Source organism: Varanus komodoensis, unplaced genomic scaffold, assembly GCF_004798865.1.
Source record: "Varanus komodoensis strain SLA01 unplaced genomic scaffold, ASM479886v1 scaffold26, whole genome shotgun sequence".
Taxonomy (NCBI): Eukaryota; Metazoa; Chordata; class Lepidosauria; order Squamata; family Varanidae; genus Varanus; species Varanus komodoensis.
In genome coordinates, this window is record NW_025335684.1 from 4536245 (window position 1) to 4560252 (window position 24008).

Consider the following 24008-nt stretch of genomic DNA (forward strand, 5'->3'; position numbering starts at 1 on the left):
TTCTGGACCACTCCTGTGGGTTCCTTGCTCTTCTGCACCTGTCCGCTACTATCTCGTGGGATAACTCCAGAAGATGCAGCTGGGAGAGCGCAGCTCTTCTCTGTGAATGCTCTCCTTCCAAACGAATCCACTGGAGTTCAAGGCGTTCAGGGAGAGAATTCCTTGCAATATCCTCCAGGAAAGTGGGAGGGAATTCTCAGGTCACATCCAAGTTCTTGAGCTGCACGTAGGCATGGACGGCACTGAGGAACTCACTGACCCGAGAGCCAAAAGCCAAGTAGGTGGGGGTGGCAGGGTTACAGTTCACACATTAAAAGGAGGCCACGATTCATGCATTGTGGTTGTTAATAGCAGGGAAATTTGCATAAAGAAGAGACACAATTTGCACAAGATATACGTAGCTGCAATTTACCCAATTGGCAGCCCTATTTATGCAAATTTATTTATTTAAAACTTTTCTATACCATCCCTTCACAGACGTCTCAGGGCGGCTTACGACAGATGAATACAATAAAATAGAAATAGAAATAAGAGTAAACAGTTGCACGGCATCCGACGTTAAAATATAAAACCGCTAAATAAAACGGGTTAACAGTTAAAATACTGGGAGAATAAAAAGGTCTTCACCTGACGCCGAAATAAATGGTGGCCATCATTTACATAGATCTCTCTGTCTTTAGAAGAATATGCCAATCAGGGCCTACTCTAAAAGCGGAGGACTGTGTGCCAACACTAGGTAGGTGGGTCAGAATCTGGGGGGCTGAGCTGGGCCAGTACTAGCCAGAGCTGTGCCCAGCCTCCTTTCTCACGCAGGAGCGGGTCCTTGCTGCTCCCCGCAGCTGGTGCACTCCCCGAGTGCCGTTGGCATACCCTTGCAGCCCGAGGAGTCTTGGATCTCCTCTTCCAAGCCCCCTTGGCTCTGTAAGAGAACCCAGAGCGCGCTTCTTCGATCCTACGCGGCAGCCTGACCCCTCGCACAACCCCTTCCATATAGCCGTTTCATCTCAAAACAAATCCAGCTGCATGGCTCTTTCGGCACTTGACGTAAAGATTTGAGTTGTACCTCACCTAATCTGTTTTTAATGGGAACGTCTTGCAGCCTCCAAAAGCCGAGAGCCTGAACGGCCTCCTCTTGGGATATCGCATTTATTACCGGGAGCTGGAATACGAAAGCACAGGACCAGGGCCAGAATCCAAAATCATTAAAAACCCATCAGCTTTACGAGCGGAGCTTACACGTGAGTAGTCAATGGATTTTGTTTATACTATTTTAATGCCGTTTGATTATTTGCCACCCACTCAGTCTGCAGTGCGGGGGGTGGGGGTTGCTTTAGAAGAGAACCTGAACTATTTAATGTTTGCATGAAGACGGGCAGATGTTACAAATGGTTAGTCCCCAAAGTTCACTCTACAACTGGCTGATAGATTTATGATCTATCCGCTGGCCCTTTTCTCCCTCTTTTCTTCCTCTCGATCTACCCCACCCTCAACGGTGTCCTGCTTTCTTCCATACCTATCGGGAGGCGATGGGAGTAAATTAATAGGCTCCATGGACTTGCAGGGGAGAACAAAGGATGAGGAAGAAAAGACGCCTCTGTGCCAGAGAATGACCACAGTACCTGTGCCAGGTGGCTGGCTTCCGTGTGAAGCAAATGCCACCCCCATCTGGAATTTCAGGGCTCTCCCGGTGTGCGCATGTCCGTTTCTGTGCCTGTGTGTCCCTATTCAGTCCCTGTAACACATCTCCTGCATGTTCTGATACTGAGGATACAGCCGGATCCCAGGGAGCTGTCTTCCTGCGCCAGCTTCCCCCAGGCTTGCTTGCTCAATGACTCCGTGTTTTACGTTCCCTCATACTGCCTGTTGATGTGGTTTCTCCATGAGGCGAGGAGGCCCAGCAAGCCCTCGTGACGGATGCTCTTCTGGTGCGCTGTCTGGGAAGCGAGGCAGCCTTTACTGCCCGGTCAAGGTGCGCCCCTCATGCTGGAAGCTGCCTGCGTGCGCCCCCATCATCCCCCGTCGCCAGGGCCGTGCATCATTTGCAATAACTGTTTCCCTCGCGCTCTAACAACTTTCTGCTTTGCTTACCCCGAATAGCCCAAAGCAGCTTCAAGACAGTGAACAGAAGCTCTGTCTTAACGACGTATGAATTAACACGTAAGTCCACATGCACACCCAGCAGGTGTTCAGACGCAGCACTTTGTAACGCCCGAGAATGTGGAAGCTCCCAGTAACCTTTTCTCCCACTGGGGCAGCGGGGAAACTGTTCAGTTCATTGTCCTACTTCCCTGCTTTCTTCCCTGTTTTATTTTTTAGCATTGATGACAGAAGGAGGTTATTCCTTCCTTTTTTATTATCATTCATAGCATTATTATTCATTGCATTTCTACACCACCCTGCAGCTAAAACTCTCTGAATGAGTCACAGCATTAAGTCACCCATCTAGATTTCAACCAGGCCTGACCCTGTATAGCTTCCAAAATTAGGCAGGATCAAGCACTTCAGGCTATAGGGAAGTCGCATATTGTTGTTGTGTTTTATGCTGCTGTGTATATATTGTTGTGTATTTCACCAAAAGAAAATTAAGCAAAATGAAACAAAGGAACAAAAAAAGAAGCGAAAAGAAAGAAATAGGGAGAAGCTAAAATTAACAAATGAAACAGGAAGAGGAAGAAGATATTCGAATAACAACACAAATCCTAATGTATCAATCATGCACACGTTTCAACAAAGGCAGGCCAAATATCTGTATCTTTCTCCATCCGAGAGTGGAATCTGAATGTTATGGTGTAGATATTGAAAGACTGTTAAGTTTCGAGTCCCTCTGGGTTGCAGGAGGAGAACTTTTCAGTCAGTATCAGTCTTTTAGCTGTCAAAAGGCATGGAAGATCCGTTTTCACTGACCAGGTTATTTATCAGGTAAATAATTTAGAAGCGCACGTGCATCAGAAAATATCAAAGGCTATTCTAACACAATGTTTATCTGTATCATCACTCCCAACCCTACAGACACAGCTCTTGGGCATTTTTCATCCCCATCTCCCCCGCTCCCCCCATTTTAGCAAAGCATAGCTGTTGATTCATACAGATTGGTAGGCCGGACCACAAAATGCCTTCAGGTGTGCTAGATCCACCTTTCCCAGGACATCAGATGTGTTTTTATGTAGCCTGACCACATCTTTCCTTTCTGTATCTGAATGCTGAGAAGGCTCAAGCAGCTGGGCTAGCGCAGGGCTTTTCTCCCCCTCTTCCTGTTCCTGCTTCTTGACCAATAAAACAGCTGCAGGCAAATGTACGGGGCAAAAAAATGCAACTATCCAACCAGTACAAGTTTAAAATCAGGAAGGCACACTAATTAGAAATCCAGGTGGCCCTCTCTAGAACCATCTTCATTCCCAGTGACCTGCCTGAGGCTGAAGGTTCCCCTGTCGGCTGTGTGGGGGACCACCTGGTCCTTGCGATTCCCCACCATGGCAACAGATGGACAGTGAGTCCACAAAGCGATTTTCCTCTGCCGTTCTTGAGCACACGTCTCCCTGGCTGACCAGCCAACCTCCCTTTTTCCACTGACATTGCAAGCGCTCGCTCTGCCCAGTTTGAGCCAGAGGCCTTGTTCTCCTGGGGGACAACATTTGCGTTTGGGGTAACTGCTTGCCCTCCTCAGCTCCCTAGGGCTCAAGGCCACCATTTCCAGCTGAGATTCCCCTTTTCTTTCGCCCTCCGATAACGCTCCACTTCCGGCCCTCTTGAATTTGTGTGAACTCACCCCACCAGGCGAGGCATCCCCATCTCCATACCCTGGTGCACGGTTCCCGGTGGACCGAGATTCCATGGCATGGCATTGTGCCTTTCCCTGGCACATCAGCTTCAAAACTGATCATGTCCCTTTGCAACAGCAAAAGCACGTTCTTGTGTATGAACTGGCAGGGGCGTCAAGTTCCCATAGAATGTCACTTTCCTACAGTATATCCAAAAGTTTTATTTATTATACTGACCGACTGTAGGTCATAAATCAGATCCTGTCAGCTGCCTATCTACCTGAAACCAGCAGGCAACACACGGGTCTCTGATTCAGAGATGTGGGCGGGATACTTGTAAATACTTCAGGAACTCTGAAATTAGAAGGGTTATTATAATCCCAGTGACCACAGCGTCACCGATGCTAGAAGGCCACCTTGCATGTAGCAGGAAAACTGATTTGCAAGTAAAGAGCCTTTGAGTGGTGCCTGCGCAATTTTGTGATATTTCCGACCCAGCTGCCAGAATGTAATTTGCTGGTGCCCTGTCCCCGGATGATCAGCATTCTTTCTAAGATAGGTGGCCTGATTTGAATATGCAAATCCTAGAAATGCAAGTATCCAGAGGCCTCTGATGGCGGGTGCAGGGATGGGCCCCTCCTCCTTATCATGGCTTCCGATATTCTTCACACTGAAGCGTTTTCCCTTTTCCGTTCTCCCTCGTTTCTTCCTGCTCTCCTTTCGTCCCTGCACCAGCCAATGCTAGCTCCCGTGCCTGAGCTGCCCTGTGGCCCAGCACGGCGGCGGTGAATTCAGATGCTCTCCCTGGTTTTGTGTGTTCTGCAGCGTTCAAGCTGGGATTACGGGGGGGGGGGGGCAAATCCCCCCCCCCCCACCAAAAATAGGACTTGATGTTTCCAGTTCTCGGCCAGTTGCCCATAGCCCCAGAACCTCTGGGAATGGGTCCTTGTGCATCCTGCTCTTGGGTCACATTATTAGGAGCCGGGCCCTCCTGGCTGAGAAGGGGTACTTCTTAGACCATGGGTCTCTCTGGGCTGGCCTCCCGTGTGCCAAGCACATGCCTCCAAGACCTGCTGGGCTGGGAGCGACCCGGGTTCATCCAGTCTGGCCTTCTGCCAGTGCCAAAGGTCTCCTGCTGCCGTGTTCCTGTTAGGGACCTGCAGACATGCCCGGGCCCCGCGTTGTCTTTCCAGCAAACTGCCCCCTGGCGTGGAGGCCCCATTTCGCAAGGCGTGGCCGGACTCCATCCTCTCCCTCCCACGGCGTTACCTGATGGCCTCCGTAGGCAGTCTCAGCCAATGGCCAGCACCACCTCTGGTGGGCAGCAAAGAACACAACAGGTCATGCATTGCGTGAGGAAGAGGAAGAAATGCTCTCTGGCTGCCCAGGATCCTTGGAGGAGCCCGAGATGCATATAGACTTGTCTCCAGCCGCTTTCCCGGACCGTGTACAATTCTGTAAATATGCATCACGCTCTTCTGTAGTTGCCTTTTTTCCAAACTAAGATTGAGAGAGAAACAGATCAAAAAGTATAGCTCAGCTTTCCTCTAAATGGATTGCAATGAAAACCCCCATTATTCAATTTTTCAATTCAATTCAATTTCTGAGCTGAGAAGGATTAGAGCTGTAGTCCCGGATATGTGGAGGGCACCGAGTACAGAGGACTGCTTCAGCCTTTCCTTGTAAGGAAGGTGGTCAAGCCCTCTAATCGTTTCAGTTGCCCCCTTCTCTCCCCTGATTCTGGGAATGGTAGCTGTATCCAGGATTCTCTCGGACTGGCTACTCCAGGCTTACCCCAACTCACCTTTCCCACAGTGGAAAGAAAGCCCCAACAGGCCACTGGGCATAAAAGCAAAACAATAGTTCTTCTGGTAGCTCAAACGGCCTCTAGACCATCACCGTCGACACTAATTAAATGCTTTGCCATTTGCCCACTTTCCTTTGGTTCGCTGAGGGCCTTTAATTGCAACGCTAAAGATGCTGCTGGCTTCTGACCCGACTATTTACCTTTGCAGAGCTGAAAAAATACAAGAGGTATGAAGTGGTAATGACAGCATACAACATCGTCGGGGAGAGCCCCGCCAGCGCGCCAGTGGAGGTCTTTGTCGGTGAAGCTGGTGAGTAAGCTGGGTGCCAAAATCCTGAGGCTCTCGCTTGCGTGCTCGATGCCACAGGGATCCTTCTGAAAGCAGGGGCAGCTTGGCCGAGCGGACACAGAGCCCACGGTGGTTGTCTCGTGCCCCCTGTGTGTGCACACACAGACGTCTCACACTTGCAGGGATGGCGGAGAAAAGGCTTGTAGGCATCTAGGTGGCTCTTCGTAAATGACCCGGTAAATGTGTGGACATTAGAAGGCCTCTGGCTTTAGAGGGTGGACGAGCAAGCGCATTCCTCTGATCTGTCGGCGGGGAACCAGTGCGGTGCGGCAGCCAGAAACCGGACCCTGACCACAGGAGCCAAGGTCCAGGTTCTGCCAGCCAACAGGCCAAGAGCCCATGGCTGCGCTCAGAAAGGGCGGACTAATGGTTTACAGCAACACACTTTGCTCAACTCATGCTAATATCTTTATAAATCCATTAGAGGATAAAGCCATTCTGTGAAAAATTGTTTGCAGGAAAAGCAGAACGGCAATAGTACCGCACCTATTACCATCTTGCAGCTTCATTTTCTTTGCAGGCTGTTGCAAGCTTAATAATAAAGGCCGGTGGGGGGGGGGGGGCGATGAAACAAGTACCCCGCTGAGCTCCTTGCAAGAAGGGTAGGATGGACATGTCGCATTTGTATGAATGAATGGCTTCCACACATGGAGGTTTGCATTTGACCAAACTCAAGCCGCTGGAATCAATGGAGGCTGGGTAGAAACCCAGAGGATCTGGCTAATATGCAATTGAAATACTATTTGGGAACCCCCCTTGAGATTAGTCTCTTCGTTTCACTGGGTGTTTTGGATGTTCTTCAGATCCATTTGATCCTAGAGCAGGACAGCTGTGTCCCGACGGGTTCGCCTCCCTGGTCATTCAAGCACTGGCTCAAACCCGGAAAAACATGTGATGCTCCAAGAGAGCACAATCTGCACAAGAGATATCGTGGCTTTCCAGGTGTTGAGCATCTCCCTGTTTCTGCAGCCTTAGGCAGGGATTTCATCAAACTGCTCTCCGACTGCTGACATGTGCCTTGAGAGCTGTGTTCATTCCGCATGTCTGACACAACTCCCGTCACGCACGTTTTCACTTGTCAGGTCTTCTAAACATGGGTCTCCTTCCGGGCTGCGGGAGAGTTTCTTTCCCCAGCAGCTGCCTTCCTCCAGCTTTGCCTTACTGAGGGAGGGGCCTGCCTTAGATTTGATCTATGCTCTCAGCTGGTACAACTCCATCTTCTTTCACCTGTTACCCTGGCATTTCATATTTAACATGCAAAGGTTTCATTTCAGATCTGGAATCATTTTATTACAAATTCATTAAATTCGAGATGTCTTGGGCCTTGGACAAGCTATTAGCCCTTCCTGACCTTTTCATTTCAAACATCACTGTAATGTTCTGTTATCTTTCCCTAAAACTCACTAAATTAATCACTGTGCCCTCTCAGGGTTGCTTTGGAGCAGTTCCTACTGCCGTGGTGTCATTCGTATCACCTTCTTGCTAGCCTGCCTTCCACATGTAAAAACATAAAAAGACGGCGACACAAACATCACTCTACATATGTTGAGCAGCAAACGCTCTGCTTTGCAAACGAACGTTTCAAGTTCTTACTAGTTCACATGGTTGCTGAGCGTCGCTTTCCCAAGTACGAACCAACCTGGGATTAAAGATCAGTTAGGGGGGCTTTGCTTGTAGTGCCTTGAAGAGTGTCACCCACATGACAGGGACTCCTCGGTGATGGCACCCTGACTCTGGACTTCCTTCTCTCCTCTACACGGTGTGATTTTAAAGACATATTTAATTGTACAATGGGACCTCAGCAACTCAAAATCCAAGCAGTAAAGAGGCGGCCTCCTTGCAGGGAGACTTGGTTCAACTCCGTTTAGACTGGGCGGCGGCTGCTCTGCTTTCTTTCTTACCGGGCTTGCCAAGTACCAGGAGCGTCCAAAGGGAGCCACGCAACACCGTTGGCCGTCCCTCCACTTTTCACTTTGTGCAATCATTTAACAGCCTTGATTGGAAAGCAACACAGCTTGGCTGCAGGAATTAATTCAGATCCACAGGCGGTTTGCTTCCAGAGGCAGCCTTCGCCCTGCATGAGACACGAGCAAGCACGTCTGCTTCTTGCTTCCTGGCTGTGGTGCTGGGGAAGGTGACAGCCGATGCACAGAAATTCAGAAGACATCACAGGCATGGGGTTCTCTTTCTTCCCCTCATTTAGGGAGGTGAATAAAACACAAGCCGGCAGCAGAAACCCTCCCCGAACAAGCTCCTGTGCTCCTCCGGTTCTCTGCTGTCCTGGAGAGCTCCTTTGGTGGAAATATAATGGAATACGTAATGTCTGAAGCAGGTGTGTTTGTGTAAGGTGAAAGAGGGAGGTAGAATCGCACGGGGAGGCACCTTGCTTCCAATGAAATGATAAATGCTCTGGGCTGAAGGAGACGGCAAGAGTGACACATGTCATTATGACTGATGATGACACTGACCGCCTTCACACTTCACAGGAGCTGATGCAGCTGGAAAACTCTCCCCTCCGCTTTAATTTTTTAAAGAAATTAGAAGGTGCTCCAAAGGTGGCTTCAGTAATGGGCACAGGAAGAGAGTGGCTGGAGGAAAGTGGCCCCAGCATTTGGTTCCTGCTATGCCTGTCTCGTTTCCTTTCGGGAAAGCCAGCTCCGCTCTCTGCTCTCTTCCCCCTGGGCAAGCTGCCCTCTGTCCCCTCTCCAGGCTGTGAATTTGCTTCTTTGCTCCTGTTCTGAACAAGCCAGAAGCAAACCTGTTTTCCCACTGCTAACGGTAATTATTTCCCATTGCTTCCCTGCTGGCACTTAGCACATATGTCCCCAGGAATGGCTGAACCTATTATTTCCCGTCAGCTGTTCCCCCACCTGTGTCTGAAACATTGGTTGCTCATCCCAGAAGGCGTTGTTCTCCTGACAGCTGCAGCGGGAGCAACAACTCTGGAGTTTTGGGGGTGGGCGGTGGAGGGGGGGCACTGGATTTTAACTGGCATGCTAGGAACAAGGAGAGGGTGTGCGGAGGGGACACACTGGCGACTGAGGAAGTGGCGTTCCGACAAAGAGAAACAGATGGAACCTGGCATGGATAGTGGTTCTGGGTAAGAAAGAATTTCGGAGAGAACACGACAGTGCAGGCACCTGTCTTCTTTGAGCCTGGTCAAACTGGAACCATTCCCGGCTTTATTTCGCGTGCCAGAATCTACTGGATGCTGGTGCTTTGCCAGTTCCTATACATCGTATAGATCCTTGGAATCCAGCAGAGAATTCGCTTTTCTGAGACCGAGAATCTCTCCTTTTAGAGACATCAAATAAATGTTCATGGAGAAAGCCTAAAGAATAGGGCAGTCATTTTGAAAATCGGGGTTGAGGGGTGAGCCGTGCGATGTATCCACCCTCCTCGTGTCCCACCACCCCCTCTTTCAGCCCCCACACAGGCCACCGGCAATTCTCATTGGCTGAAGAGGCTTTGCCTGGCTAGGTTGCATCAATCCCACTGACGTGAAGGTAGAAGCAAGACAGCGCACCCTTGTCAAAGGGCCGCCTTTTCTTCATTGCTCGTTGCCCAAATATTCTGAGTTCTGTACAAAATCCAGACACTGCCAAGGTGAGAAAAATGTTGCCCATGGAGTGCTTTGCCCTGCGTTTGCGGGCGCAGCTGAATCCACCTGAGAGACAGGACTGCCCGAACCTCAAAGGAATCCACTCCCAGATTGCGCCGCATTTGTGTAAAATCTCTCTTATTCGTATATGTACATCCAGTGCCACTTCCATGGATCGTGAACCCGTAGACGGAGGCAACAAATCCCCCTTGTTTTGGAGTTTGGACAGTAGACAGTCTATCTATTTATACCATGCACCTTATGCTGGTATCATGGATGTGTTAATTTTCTCTCCGTCACTGAATTCTGTACAGCAGAATCAGGCAAGATGAAAAATAACGTTAAAAAGACAAATATCAAACCTTTTCCTGGTTGGTTGGTTGGTTGGTTGGTTGGTTTCCCCCTTACCTCTCTCCTTACTTTGTTTTGGCTGGCATGTTTCTTTCAGTCCATGTGAAGGTGTGGGTTCACGCATCATCATGTTTCAAGGAGGCACATGAACGCAACGCTTCTGTGGTCAACAGCATGTCTGTAGCAAGATGGCCCATGGCTGTTACCTTTGCAACGCAGTGGAGGGACGCCCTGATCACATTTGAAGGCTTCAGAATGGCATTCTCGCAAGCCCGTGAAGGCTGTGGTCCAGCCCTGCAAGTGGAAAGTGACCAAACTGAAGTGGGAAACAGAAGCTTTTATTTATTTATTTATTTATTTATTTATTTATTTATTTAAGCGCCCCCCCTCCCCCCCCCCCCCCCAGATTCTGCTGGCAGAGCAACTGAATCTTCCACAGGAGTCATCAACCCTTACAATGAAACACTGAGTAAGGAAAAATGTCCAAATTGAGATGTATGTTGGATTGGCTTATCATCTGCCCGTAATTCTCCATTGGTAAGGCAGAAAATGCAGGGAGATAATTTGCTCCGGTTTCATCATACTGAAGCAGCTGACTGAGCGCCTCATTAACAGCTCATTAAGCTGTTAATATTACTCATAAGCAGTTCTCGTATGACTCAGTGTGTTGCATAGCATGGCGGCGGCTCCTTGTTTAATTCTTAGCAAAGTGCCTTGCTTTATCATGTTGTGAAGTTGGAAGGAAGCACACACTTTGCCTTAAAAAAAAAAAAAAAAAAAAGCCCTTTCCTCATGGCCCACTGATCTACTTGACAAAAATCAGCAAGTTCCAGGCAGACCAGCTTTTTGGCATCCTGTCGGGAATTTCTCTGCTTGGCTTGGCGTGGGGGGATCCAGTGCCCAGGACCTTTGGCACGGCGGTGATGGCTCCAGGCTCCTTGGCCCCTTCCCTTCCGGATCGTGCTCTGTTCTCGCCCACTCATGAGCCCCCAGGCTCCAAAGCTACGGGTGAGAGTGTGATTAACTGGCTGACACCACATGTCCCATCATCGCAGTACTCTGCCATGAGACGCCGTACCCATTTGCCTTCTCCATGCCACGTTTCTATCCCACCCTCCTGCCAAAGGCAGCTGAGGGTAAAATCCTGGCTCACAAAACCTGTGGGGTACTTATGGGATCTGCAATCCTGGCAGCCTAGGGCCAGACAACCCATCTCTCACCTCCCTCCCTCCTTCCCTCTCTCCCCCACACACAAACACACACTTGTAATGACCTCTGCTGCTGTTGAGGGTGGTCAAGGCAGGGGGGAACCCGAACCAGCCTTCCTTACCTGCCCAGTGATTGTGATTGTGTACACACCTCCCACAAGTCGTCGTCCTGTCAGCTTGGAGCCCTTGGAATGCCGTCGCGTTTAAAAGGCAGCTCCTGGGTTTCGTCTCCTCGCCCGTCTATGGAAATGGAGTGCAGGCCAGGGCTGTTGGCTCGGTTCTGAGTGGAACACGTTTCTCAGACAGAGCAAACGAGCTTGCTGTCTAGGACATAATTGCGTGCGCTTTCCACCCCGCTTTGCCAACATGCAGTCTTACAGTTTGTTTGAGCGGTTTTTCTCCTTGATTTAGTTTTCGGTTCCTTCCTGTAGCCTTGGCTTCCTCGACAAGAGGGTCAGAAATGATGAGGAAATGGAAGGAGACTTTCATTAGAAAGGGCAGAAAGGGGAAAGTGCAGAAAACTAGCAATTTGAAATGCATATACTGCCACAGTTTAATAGAACAATTGTCCACTAATTTCCCCTTGATTTCTCAGGAAGCAGCGCCAAGAACTCCAGTCGGCAGCAGCTTTAGCTCCCCCTAGTGGCATTCAGAGATGGGTCTGGACTCTCTGTCCAAGCTAATTCAAGAACAGCACGAGTTCTTTACACAAACAAGCAAAGATCCCCATTACAACCAAGAATGATTTGACGAGAAGGCGTGTATGCTTGGTAGCACAGCTGCACTCGGCCTTTCCAAGGCACAAATGCATGTCCTGATCAGGCAGCTTTTCATGCAGCCATGCAGGGAACACAAAGCAGGTGGCGAGATCGGGCGGGCGGGCGGGCGGGCAGCCGTCTACTGATGCACGGCTTGTATTACTGGAGAAACTGAGCATCCGGCAGGGGATGTGCTTTGCAGGCAGTGTGCAGGAAGCGCTGGGGAATGGCAAGAGGCAGCTCTTGACTCCAAGTAAGCCGGAAAGACCAAATCTATCGGCACAACACACACATGGTATCCATCAGAACCTGAAGGAGCATGCAGAAGGTCTGGCAGAAGGTGAGGGCCTTTCCTCGGCACTGGGCAGTCCCCAGGCTGGCAACAGATGGGCCCTCTGGGAAGACCGTGCCAGAGCTGGGGCACCACCACTGAAAAGGCCCTCCTCTCTCTGGGGCACCACGGCCTCGAGGGCCACCACCTGCAGCCTCACCCGGACCAGGTGCACACGATCTGAGCAACTTGGCTTGGAGTCCTTGCATCGGACGAAGGGCCACACGAACCTGCGTAAGGCTGGCTCTGTTCGCCAGGGAAGGAAGCGAACGATGGACACAGCCAGGGCCCTGTGCAGTGAAACCAAGGAAGGCTCTGGACACAGTGTACCCACAGATCCGCAGCAAAGACACCGAGCCAGAAGCGATGGCGGGGCTTCGGGCTCCCATGGCAGCATTTTCCATTTGCCAGGAGGCACGAAAGCACGGCATACGGATTTTTAATCTCCCAGCCAGGGCGGACGGTCATCCAGGCATGCTGGATAAATGAGGCTGCATCTCACCTGGCATTACCTGCTTGGCTCCTCAGCACTGGGTAATTGTTACGGATGGACTGCGCATGGGCTGATTCCTTGGAGCCGCTCTTTAATGTAATGCTCCGGGTCCTGAGGGGCCCTGACGACTTGCGCTAGGAGAGGAAAGCAATATATCTCCATACGCTGCACTAAGTGAAATCCAGGAAGCGGGGCTGGCTGGCTCTCAGGCCCAGGACACCGGGACGCAAAGCAGGGATGACTGCAAATTGCACTGGTGCCGGGCCCAATGCCCTCGTGTTTCTAATAGCCAAGTCTCCGCTTCCCTGCATGACACACATCTATGCGCTTTCATCTCGTCAGCAAACGAATGAGTTAAAAGGCTAAAAGGCACGGATCTGTGCTGGAATGTGGCTGGACTGATGAAGATTCATAAGCCAAGTATTATCTGGGATAACAGCAATAATGGGAACAATACAGTCCAGGTTAAACACTTCTAAGCTCCATTTATTTTAATGGGAGGTTTAAGCATGTGCTTAACTCTGGGGTTGCCATCCATCCATAATTTTATGGACTCCTCGTATTTCAGGAGCATCATAAGTATAACATGTCCTATAGACAGAATTTGCCCCTTTTCCCATGAAGTCCTGATCGCTGGATGCACAACACCCTTCATCCCTCCCTCCAGTTTTTAAAATGTGTATTTGTATTTGTGACAGGAAAGGGGGGAAAAGACGGTTTCTGCAGGGAAAGGCTAATGAATGAGCAGAGGCAAATTATTTTCCATGCCGAGCACTTGTTGATCCTCAGTTGCCATCCCTGCTTCAGAAACCGAAGCCACTGCAATGGATGTTCGGATAATGAAGGATTAAAATCGCCTTTACCCCTCATTACCCTGTTTCCCAGCTCCACATGTCATAATTAAAATCAAATGGAAATTTCTCCAAAGACTGTTTGATGTCCTGCTCCTTTTGCCCACAAATGTGGGGGGAATGTGTGTGTCTGTTTGTAGTTGCCCAGAGCTTTGTTTCGCCATTGAGACAATCCACATAGCTTAGCAGATATCCTTACATTCATCCGTTTGGGTTTCCTTGCTACTTAGCCCACACTTCTTGATTGCCAAAATGCTGTAATTCAAAATAGCCCCATCTCTCAGCCCCTCCTGGGTGTTGATCAAGAGTTCTTCTAGAAGTCACTGGCAAATTACACTGGGATTTCCTTGTTGTGTAGGTAGGTCATAGTGGTGTGAACTCACTCGGCTCCCCTTAATCACCGTCTGATTAATAGCCTTTGATACCAAAATCTGTTCCCTGAAGAAGAGGGCAGCTGTGTTAAACTGCTCAGTCGGTTAACTAATTGCATTGATTCCAACTGTTCAGGCCCGGCATGTGTTACACCTAAGTTGCAGGCCACTTGCAAAGGTATTTCCGTACCATATGGGCTGCTGTTCTTACTCCTGAGGAAGAGGCGAACGTGCCAGATCAACCTGTGCTCAGCTCTGGCTGCCACTGTGGCTGGCCAGCTTCCCCAAGAAGCAGATGTGCAGGGAGTGAGGATGGTATCTGGTGCATCATGTTTCTGAACGTGGATGAAATATAAGGCTCGGTTATCCTTCCTGAACTGTTATACACCACCCAGAGAGCTTGGCTATTGGGTGGCTTAGAAGTGAAAATTATAATTCGTACTAATAATATTGAAAGTGATGCATTTCCCTGCTGGCACATATTAATTGTAAATTTCTCAAGACGGGGGTTTGTCTAGCACCATCTTGCAGGCGGATGGGACCAGCGAAATGAACAAATCGCATCGCCCTCACCTCAGCCCATTGCCATCTGCTTGGCATCTTGTCGCGGCACCTTTTTTTGGAGAATGCGCTGCACACGCTCGGTGATGCCACACTCTTGAAGTGAAAATGACTCCTTTCCCCTTCATCATCAGCACCCTGCATAAAAAGAAACCTTTAAGCTGTCCTTTGTGTTCCTAGATGAAAAGCACGTCTGAGGATGTCAGCTCTGTGACAAATCGGGACAAAACTGGACCTAAAAGAATGGCGATGATGAAGAGGATGATGATGGTGGTGGCAGCCTGCTTGCATAATGGAGACCCTATTATGAGACAGTTGTGGAATCGATGAGATTCATGCTGAAAATCAGCCGTCAATTCATCTCCCTTTCTCTGACTCATTCATTCATTGACTAGCGCTCACTGTCAATCTAGTCAGCAAAGCAGCACAAGAAGCGATCTCTGCCTCTCTCTCCTGTGTTAATGGCTCGTCACGAGGGGTCCTTTCTACAAGCTGAAGAAAACCTCATGGATTAGCAGCCATTTGGGAAGATGCAAGTGCGAATGCTCATTCCTCACGATCGACAGTGTCGCATCAGGGTGCCCAGGCCACTTACACTGGAGGAAGCAGGGCTCTCGGGCTGCGAGAGTAAAAACCTGGAGAAAAGAGCCCAGAAGGACAAAGCAGGGGACCATGAAGTCACCCTGAGCTCCTCAACTGGAAAGTGGGATCTTAAAAAAATACGAGAGTCGCATCTCTGACGGAAGTGCCAAAGCAATGCCGGCTGTAGCATTGAGGTGCGGAGGGTCAAAAACAAAGCAAAGCGCAAGGAGCTCGCCCACTCCTTGGGCCATTCAGTGGCTCAGTGACGAACAGGGGTGCGCAAGGGCCTCTTCTCAGCCCGGCAGCTACATTTCTCCATCGCTCCGTGCGGGCTCTTCCAGCCCCTGGCAAGGCGCTTCTGTCCATGCTGGTGAGGACCGTTAATCCCTTCCCGCCTCCGCTGAAAACGTTCCCTTCCCGGATTCTCTTATCAGTTTCAGTGGGCCTGCTCTGAAGTACGACCAGACGCATGGACCAAGCGGCGGCGTTTTAGCCTGACCTTGATGTATTTTGTTTGTTGGTGATTAAGGTTTACCGATCTTCTGCTTTGCTAATTGTGTGGGCTCCATTGAACATACAGATTCACCCCATGAAACTCGTTCTGTCACCAAGAGCATGGCAAGCCGAGCCGTCTCTTGGCACCGGCCCCTGCCTGCGTGTGCGTCTGTCGGCATGGCACTGCTAATTGATTGCCTGCCTCCCGTGTTCCCTGCTCTTGGCACTGCTACACAGCTGTAGTTTATAATTTAAAAAAACACCATTATTTGTACAGCTTGCTCCACTTTTCCTATCTTCTCTTTTTCCCCGAGTTCAGAGGGGATGCAGGAACAGGCTGGAAGGCAAAGGAAACCCTCCTGAAGCCAACAACCGATGGCAACGGGCGGCACCCGGGTCCCGAAGCAGAACCTGAGCACTTTTGACAAGGAGAAATGTTGTTGGCGGTGCCACTGCATCCTTTCGCGTGCCAAGAAGGGGTCTGGGGTCCTTGGGAGTCTTTGCTGAACCTGTTGCTTGTTGCTATCGCTGGTGCCTAAAGCCATGGAAGAGGCACCTTTCCAGCATGTACAAGGGATGGCAAGGGATCTTGGGGGAACAAAGCACCGAGGATCTTTGGGGGGCAAATTGGCCTCCAGTTCAGCCTGTAGCTTAGATCTGCCTGTACTTCTAAAGTTTCTCACCCTACGTTGCCCATGATTTAAGCCATTCCTTTGGCCTGCCAAATGCTTCAAGTCAATGATTTCTAAAAGCGCACTTCCAGCTTAACGTAATTTCTGGAGAATCATCTGCAGATATGTATGCTTGGCTTTTCCGACTGATCTACGAAACCAGTGGTTGTCAAGTGATGCGCGGTGGGTTTGGCGGCCAGGCTATTAGTCATGAGGGGCCCACGGAGCCTCCATGTTCAGAAGCAGAGTATCTGTTCATCGGGGCAAAGGTGCCCTAGTTCAGCCTTCCTCATCCTGGTACCCTCCAGAACTTTTGGGCTTCAGCTTACAGGTTTCCTGACCACAGGCTATGCTAGCTGGGGCTGGTAGAAGTCATGCCCCAAAACATCTGGGGGGCCTCAGGGTGAGAAAACATCTGGCTGGCCAACACTGGAGAAAAGTTGCTGGCTAGGTGGGTGTTTGTCCTAATGCAGCAGGCTGGTTCTTGTGTTTTTCATGGCTGTCGCAGTTTGGGATCTACAAGTGTCTTGTCCCTGTTTGTAATTCGTGCAAGGACGTCTCCTTCAGGACCACTGACCCTTCGCAATTGCCTGAACTTGTGCTTAAATTCCAAACTGCACACTTGTGCAATTCTGGAAAAGCACACTTGCACATTCTTGGAAATGTGTCCATGCACATTTTCAAAGGTAAACATTTGTACTAATCCCCCATCCTCATTTTCACACATTAGCCACTGGGGCGAAGAATACATTTTTGCCTGGGGAAAAATGCATCCTTTTTTTTCCTTTTGGGAATGTGGTTTTAACCCTTGTACCTGATACTAATTTTAGCTTTCAGATCTTTATTATATTTGATTTGATGTAGGTATGTCTATTGTTTTCAGATTTTACTATTGTTTTCACTACAACCTTATTGTCATCTACGATTTTTTATATTTTAAATGACATATTTCAGAAATTTGATGAATAAGTAGCAGAAAGTCAGAGAGAGAGAGAGAGAGAGAGAGTTCTTTTCTGTTTTAAGACTAAGGTCAAGGGTGGATCCTAGCATGGGAACACAAGCAACCCTATACTAGAAATGCCTGTGCTATGTATGTAATTTTGTAAACACTTCCGCCACAGTATTTTCCAAAAGAGATTCAGGCTATATCCCATGAAAATCAGGCTGCCTTTCAGACGTACTCATCTCCTTATCCTGGCCTTGTTCACGCCAAACTGACTTTCTTGTGTCAGGAAACTTTTGAAGTCTTTTTGGCAAGGGCTGGCTTGCAGGCGCCCATGTGCGGATGACGAGCTGTTTCTGCTTCCCAGATCAGGATTTTGGGGGCGGGAGATTCTGTGCCAGAGGAGCGGTATCAGTATCCGCTGATTTTCAATGGAGCTTTGGCATTCTGAAGCAGCATGCCTGTGTGGTATTCTATGAAACTGTGATTAATTTGATTTAGAAGCTGTTCCTAAAATACAGGCCTTCTTTGAAAAATGGGATAATCTGGCAGGTCCCTTATGATTTTCAAGAGACAGGGCTGCCATCCTTGGACGTTGGACAGGTTCTGGCATCCTGGCAGAGGCTTCATTCCTTTTTCTTTTCCCTGGCCTCACCACCATTTTAATTTCCCACAATGCTCCTGATGTGGCATCATTCTAGAGCATTATGGGAAATGTAAATGAGGACTAGAGCAAACCTGGAGCCTGTCAAGAAGAAAAGCAGGTTGCTGCTGGAGATACATCCAGGAAAAGTACCCAAGGTCTGGCAACGTCGGTGGATCTGAGCTTGCGATGTCCCAGTCCTGTCTGGGGCCAGGAACAGTTTCACAGAGCCCTGAGCCCCCATCGGCCCTGATGGAAAGGTGCTTTTTCTCCACTTTATTGACAAGCGAGGCAGTTTCCAAGCAGGATTGCAGCTGGCAAGAGATAGAGAAAGCCCCCATTCCCACGTGCTCCAAGCCCCCCTCCCTCGCATCTTTCCCATTAGGGCAACTAAGCTTTTTTTAAAGCCCTTTCCCCATTGATTTGGGATGCTCTGGATCAGGCTGCATATTAATTGCAGAATGCATTTTATTTGAGATTATTTGGATGAACAATTAATCGGCTGGCATTGCCAGCTGTGCAATTGAAATAAATCCTGGTAATTATTTCTGAATTTGCATATATAGCCACATAACTTAGCGTATATAGATTCTGTACAGATTGGTGCCCAATGGGCATAGGCCCAGAATGTTGAAGTTCCCAGTAATAGCATCCCCTTCCCGGTCACCACCCACCACAAATTTCTCCAGCACAAACTCTGTGGAAACCACACACACCCAGGAATCCTCCTCAGGGATGATGGTCTGTGCTTCTTCCACACTTCCCTGTTCCATCTGTCCTGCTAAGGCAGCCTCCGGATCCCCCTCTAGGGTCCTTGCTCCGAACTCTTCCCGACTGGCACGGCTTTCTCTTTCCACACAGAATCCTGAAGCACGGCCCCTCCATGCACTTCCTGGGGGATCCACCAAGACGACGGTGTATAGAGAGAGTACAAGTACTGGGCGTTTGTGAGCCAAACAGTGTGAGGAAACTCAGCCGATGCCGAAATAGCAAATGCAAACTAACAATGCAGCTTAATTGGCAGGAAAAGCAGGGTGCAGGAAGTCGGGTTCCGCGTTCCTGGCCCACAGCTATTCTGCAGGCTTTTGCCGCCGCTGGGACTGCAGCCAGCCACGCTCCACCGTGGGCGTGCTTTCGGCCCAAGGCGCTTTAGTCATGGTGTTGTCTGCAGTGAGGCTGGCTGACACACGGGTGGAAATGCTGGCAGCTTCTCCGCATTAGTCGCTGGCGAGAGGTGCTACAGCTTCGCCGTCTGCAACTCAGTGAAAGAGGATGCAAAGGCTGGACCCGTTTTTGGCAGAGGTGCCGCCGAGTCCCGGACGATCCTTGCACTGGTTGTTGCTCACAGGGTTGTGTGCACACACAGCCAGCCTGGGCTTGTGTGGTAGTGGCATGGTCCTCCTCTGGAGTCAACAGCCCTCCGAGGAGGAGCCAAAGCATCTCTGTTTGGACAGTTGGTCTTCCCTGGGCCAGGCCTGAAGCTCATACCAAGCCCCAGAGTGTGACGCCAACGCTGCAGCAGGCCGGGGACCCTGGGACGCACCACACCCCCGATGAAAACGAACAACAAATGAAATGAGGTTCTTGCAGAGACTCACCAAGCCTTTCGTTACGAGGCTCAGATTTTCTGATTGCTGCTCCGAGCAGCCCTTTCCGGACACCAGGGCAGGGCAGGATGCGGCTCCAGCCCTCCGTGTGTCCCGCCTCGGCGTGGTGCTTCTGCGCATCTTCTGAGGGACACAAGTGGACCCTGATGCAATGAGGTCCCCTTCCTGCAGGCGCATTCACTCTACTCCCCTTAAAAGGGCAGGTGTGATATGGTGACGGGCGGCCTGAGGTCTGCCGATCAGCTCGCTTCTAATGAAACCCACAGGAGACCTTTGTAGCTACACGGACTCCTTCTGTGCCACGATGTGCGTTTCCGTGTGTGTTCGGTGAGGCACTTGGCCTCACTTGTCCGCCTGACTGTTGTCGCTGCTGCTGTCGTTTGACAACAGTTGCCTAATGGCTGGTTTGGGTTTGCATTTCACTTTTTAATTGTGCCACCATAATTTCGCAATGGAGCGGCCAATGGCAAACGCACCGAATTTTAAATTTATGAGTGTTTTGAATTATCGATGCCATTCTTAAAGTTATTCCTGTCGGCTGTGGTGGAATTGTTTCTCCTCTTTTCCTTTTCTTTCTTCCTTTCTTCCTTTTTTTTCCTTTTGGGTGTGTGATTCTGTCGTTTAATGGAGCGGTAAATAAGAATTTCTGATAATGAGCCCAAGCATCTGTCACAACAACCTGGCGCTGGTTATTAACATTTCCATTAACGGCAGGGTGGGCAGTGATAATATGGAAACAGCACAGTTAGAACAAAATAAATAGTTGGTGTCAGGCTGAGTAGGTGTTAATTACTATTTTATTTTATAAGCCCAGAGAGTAAGAGAGTAAAGAGATATAAATATATAATGATGTGGCTTATGAAGGTCATAGGCTGCAAGGAAAGAGCTCACCGATTACCAGGCCTGCCTCTTCCGTGGACGGCAGTCACTGTTCGCCTTCCACTTGTGGCCCGTTCAACGGGCACAGACCGATGAGGCTTTGCTCTCGAGCGCCTTGAGCAGAGGTGGCCGCCGTCCCATCGGCAGGCAAGACATGAGACTTGTGGCCGCTTGGAGCCAGGCGAGACCCCGCACTGTCCGCTCCGTATCAGGGCAGCACTCAGACGGACTCACCCAGCTCCCAGCCTCAGCAGCGCTGGATGCTCTCCATGGCGCTGTCCCGAGCCCGGAGCAGCCTGACTCAACCCACACCTTGGTAACCCCCAATACATAGCAGAGCCCCGTAACCCAGAGCTCCCCAGGATCCCCACCCCAACGGTGCCACGCTCTTGGCACGACAGATGCTGGGCAGAGCAAGAGCCTCCAGATGGTTGGGGTGCCGTCCGCCGAGAAACCCTTGAGTGCGACGTGCCGGACAACGCCGCCGTCCGAAAGCCAACGGCTCCATTAACTAGCTGTTCTGTCTTTGCACTCTTGAAGATGTGGCAGCAGAATCCCTGATATTTAATTTGGCATTGGAATAAGTTTCTTTCTAATACATCTGTCAGGAGATTAGGGATGGATGGGTGGGCATTCTCCGGGCAAACTGAATTGAAAGCATTCAGTTGGGAGCTGCCGCCGCCACCGTTGCTGGCGCAGGCACCTGGCGTGAGAAAGAGGAGAGTGGTGGGGGATTTTTTGTTTGCACGGGGCTGACTTGCACGGAGGGCAGTGGGGGGGGGGGGGCACAGTCCTGTCCTCCAGGTCCGGATTGCACCATTTCAGGAGACTTTCTGGTGAGCCAGTGTTTATTCTGATGTTGCTCCACCTCATCCACAAACATTTCCGCAGGGGGGCAGAGAAGGGCAGCTTCTGACACCCACCCCAGTCTTCCCAGAGCTTTGTCTTTTCCATGCCGTAGCAAATGCATTCCAGGGGACGAGGCAGAACAGGAGCCCACGGTCTTGGCCTCAATTGCCCCAGTTGCTGTCCACCCGAAGCGCGTTTGCATGAAGATGCATCTCTGTGGGTGCCGGGCCGGGCTGGACTGGACTTTCCAGGGGATTTTAAGGTTTTTCGCTTGGAGCGCCTTCCGTCACGGGCGTCCCCATGTGCAGTCTGCGCTGACAGCACCCAGGCACGGGGCTGGCTTCTCGGCTGAGCACTGTGCCAGTGGTGGAAGGCAGCCCTGCAATGCATCAGGAAAGGGGGGGGGGGGGCTGAATTGCTGGTGCTGTGAAGCGAAGAATGGAAGCCCTGCAGAGCAATCCAAACAAAAGAGGTTCCCGTGGAACTTTGTGCAGGAAGTTCCCGCACAATCCAAAACAGAAACCTAATTAATTTTCTTCTCTCTCCCTCCGTCTCTCTCTCTCTCTCACACACACACACACACATACCCCAATTGGTCCCTCATATGGAGTGCAGCACAAACACAGCCCTCAAGGAGCCTCGGGCTGGAAGCCCACCACAGTCCTCCACCCGCACTGAGCCCCCTTCTCATGACCATGCTCCCCAGCAGCTCTCGCGCTGCCTCTTCCGCATCACCGCCACCATTCGCTTGCTGGGCGGGCAGCGCGCCAGGCAGAGAGTGGGCAGTGCCTCCCCCGCTTTCCCTGTTCACTGCCGCTGTTGCCTGGGCTGGGGGGGAGCCATGGTGAGGAGAGGGCTCTTGCCCGTGGGCCCCCACTTGGTATGGGCCCCCGGCAGGCGTGTCCTGCGCAAGTCCTCCAGGTCAAGTCCTTGCCCACCAGCGAGCCGAGGCCAGCACTGCACTGTGGGGGTGGGCGAGGACAGCAGGTGTGCTTTTGTTTCCGTCCAAGAAACGGATGGACTGGGAAGCACCGGGGACCATGGTCCAAACCTGAGCAGACAGAACCGGAAGAATGAAACAGCCGAATTAAAACCCCCGAGTTCCCCAGCTCTTCTAGAATGCTTGGCAAACGTCCAGGAGAGGACACGGCCACGGCTGTGGGGGCACCCGCACTGAAACACTACATGCCCTTCCATGAATCCGCCTCTAAGGAATTGCTCCTTGGTGCTCTGGGCCGTTCTCTGGGCACTTTCCAGGGGAGAAAACTGGTATGGTCCTTTCTCGGAACTGCCAGCTCCTCCAAGCTCGACGTGGCACTGTGCTGAGCGAATGCATGAGCTTTGAAGTGAGAGGTGTCGATCACCTCAAGCCGGACAACGAAGACAGATGAGAGCAGGGAGGAGAAGGGGGCTGCGAACGCCGAATGCATTTGCGGGGGGGGGGCAGATTTGCAAAGGCTCTGGGGAGGCAGCTTGTGTGCCCCTAGCCTGCCTCAGGATCTCTCCGGGCTGCTCATGGTCATGGCTTTGGCGTCCCCTTCTAATCCTCCCCCCGCCACTCTCTCTCCAGCACCAGCGATGGCCCCGCAGAACATCCAGATCAATGCACTCTCTGCCAGCCAGCTGGAGGTCACCTGGGACCCCCCTCCGGTGGACAGCCAGAACGGGATCATACAGGGCTACAAGGCAAGTGTCCGCGTGTGCGGCCGGGGAGGGGGCATCGCTGTGGTTTCCCTGCTAGCGGCGTTCGAAGCGGCAGATGCCTTCGGCTGGCCAGCCTTGCTCAGGTCGGGCCTGAGGTTCGCTGGGATGGCTCTAAGCTCTGCTACTGCCAGAGGGAGAAGAGTTCCTCCTCGTCCGCTGGGGAGTTTTAGCAACTCCCAGTCCAAAGCCGCATCTGCACTGCCACAGCAGTGGGGAGGGGGACCCACCCCCGCCTTGTGTCCAGGACAAGTCGCTCTCTGTTCAGCTCCACAGCGTGCTGCCTGGGAAAGATATTTTGTGACTGGCCATGCCCAGCATGGCTGCCATTTTGCGAATGGGCAACTGCCCCATCGTGGCAGCCATTTTGTAAGAGTGCCCACAACGTGCTGTTGGGATTCCAGGAGTGCCCACTGCCCCCCCCCCCACAGGGCCCTCCCCTGTTGATTTATAGGAAAGGTAAGCAGCAGCAAGGGGACAGTGACTTTAGGGTGAGGTAATCACCCTAAAGCCGACCCTCTCGCTCCACTTAGGTTTATTACTGGGAGGAAGGCAGCCAGAATGATACCGAGAAAGTGAAAGTCCTCTTCCTGCCGGAGACGAGCATCCGGCTGAAGAACCTCACCAGTTACTCCAAGTACCTGGCCTGCATCTCGGCGTTCAATGCGGCCGGGGACGGGCCGAAGAGCCGACCCGGAGAGGGCAGGACGCACCAGGCAGGTAAGAGCCCAGCTCCCGTGCGCAAGACGACTCCCTCGGCCGGGCAGCTTTGTGCTCCCGGTGTTGTAAAGGGCAGAGTGCCCAGGGGACACGTCTTGGGAAGCTCAGCACCACGCGGCTCCCACAAAGCAGCCGGGGCATCTTGAGGCGAGTATTCCGCCCGGAACGATTCGTGGCGGAGACCTGCGACGCCGGCCGTTTTCCCAACTCTCCCTCGATAGACGCAGAAATGTGCCACCCGCAGCATGCCGCCCGAGCCGCATGCAAACACGTGTGCGGTCGCGGAGCAGTGTGGCAGGCCTCCGAGGTGCAGTGCCTTTCGGAAGCGCTGGACCGCAATTCCCGACATGCACAGGGAATGCTGCATGGGGGTGGTGGGCGGGGAGACCATGCCAGCCAGGTCCACTGGACTTGACCCCACTGGATGCGACGCTCTCCCACTGCCCTCCTTGGGCCGATCCTGCATTTTGCACGTGTGG

The 24008-nt window shown here is 51.3% G+C and overlaps 1 protein-coding gene across 3 annotated transcripts in view; it reads left to right on the forward strand.

Moving 5' to 3' along the window:
- Nucleotides 1-24008, forward strand: part of SDK1 (sidekick cell adhesion molecule 1) — a 482213-nt gene that overhangs the window by 422733 nt on the left and 35472 nt on the right. For all 3 annotated transcript variants that reach the window (XM_044433572.1, XM_044433573.1, XM_044433574.1), the window contains 4 exons: nucleotides 1100-1238; nucleotides 5774-5875; nucleotides 22679-22794; nucleotides 23343-23529. In XM_044433572.1, coding sequence (XP_044289507.1) covers nucleotides 1100-1238; nucleotides 5774-5875; nucleotides 22679-22794; nucleotides 23343-23529 — 544 coding nt within the window. The remainder of the gene's footprint in view (nucleotides 1-1099; nucleotides 1239-5773; nucleotides 5876-22678; nucleotides 22795-23342; nucleotides 23530-24008) is intronic.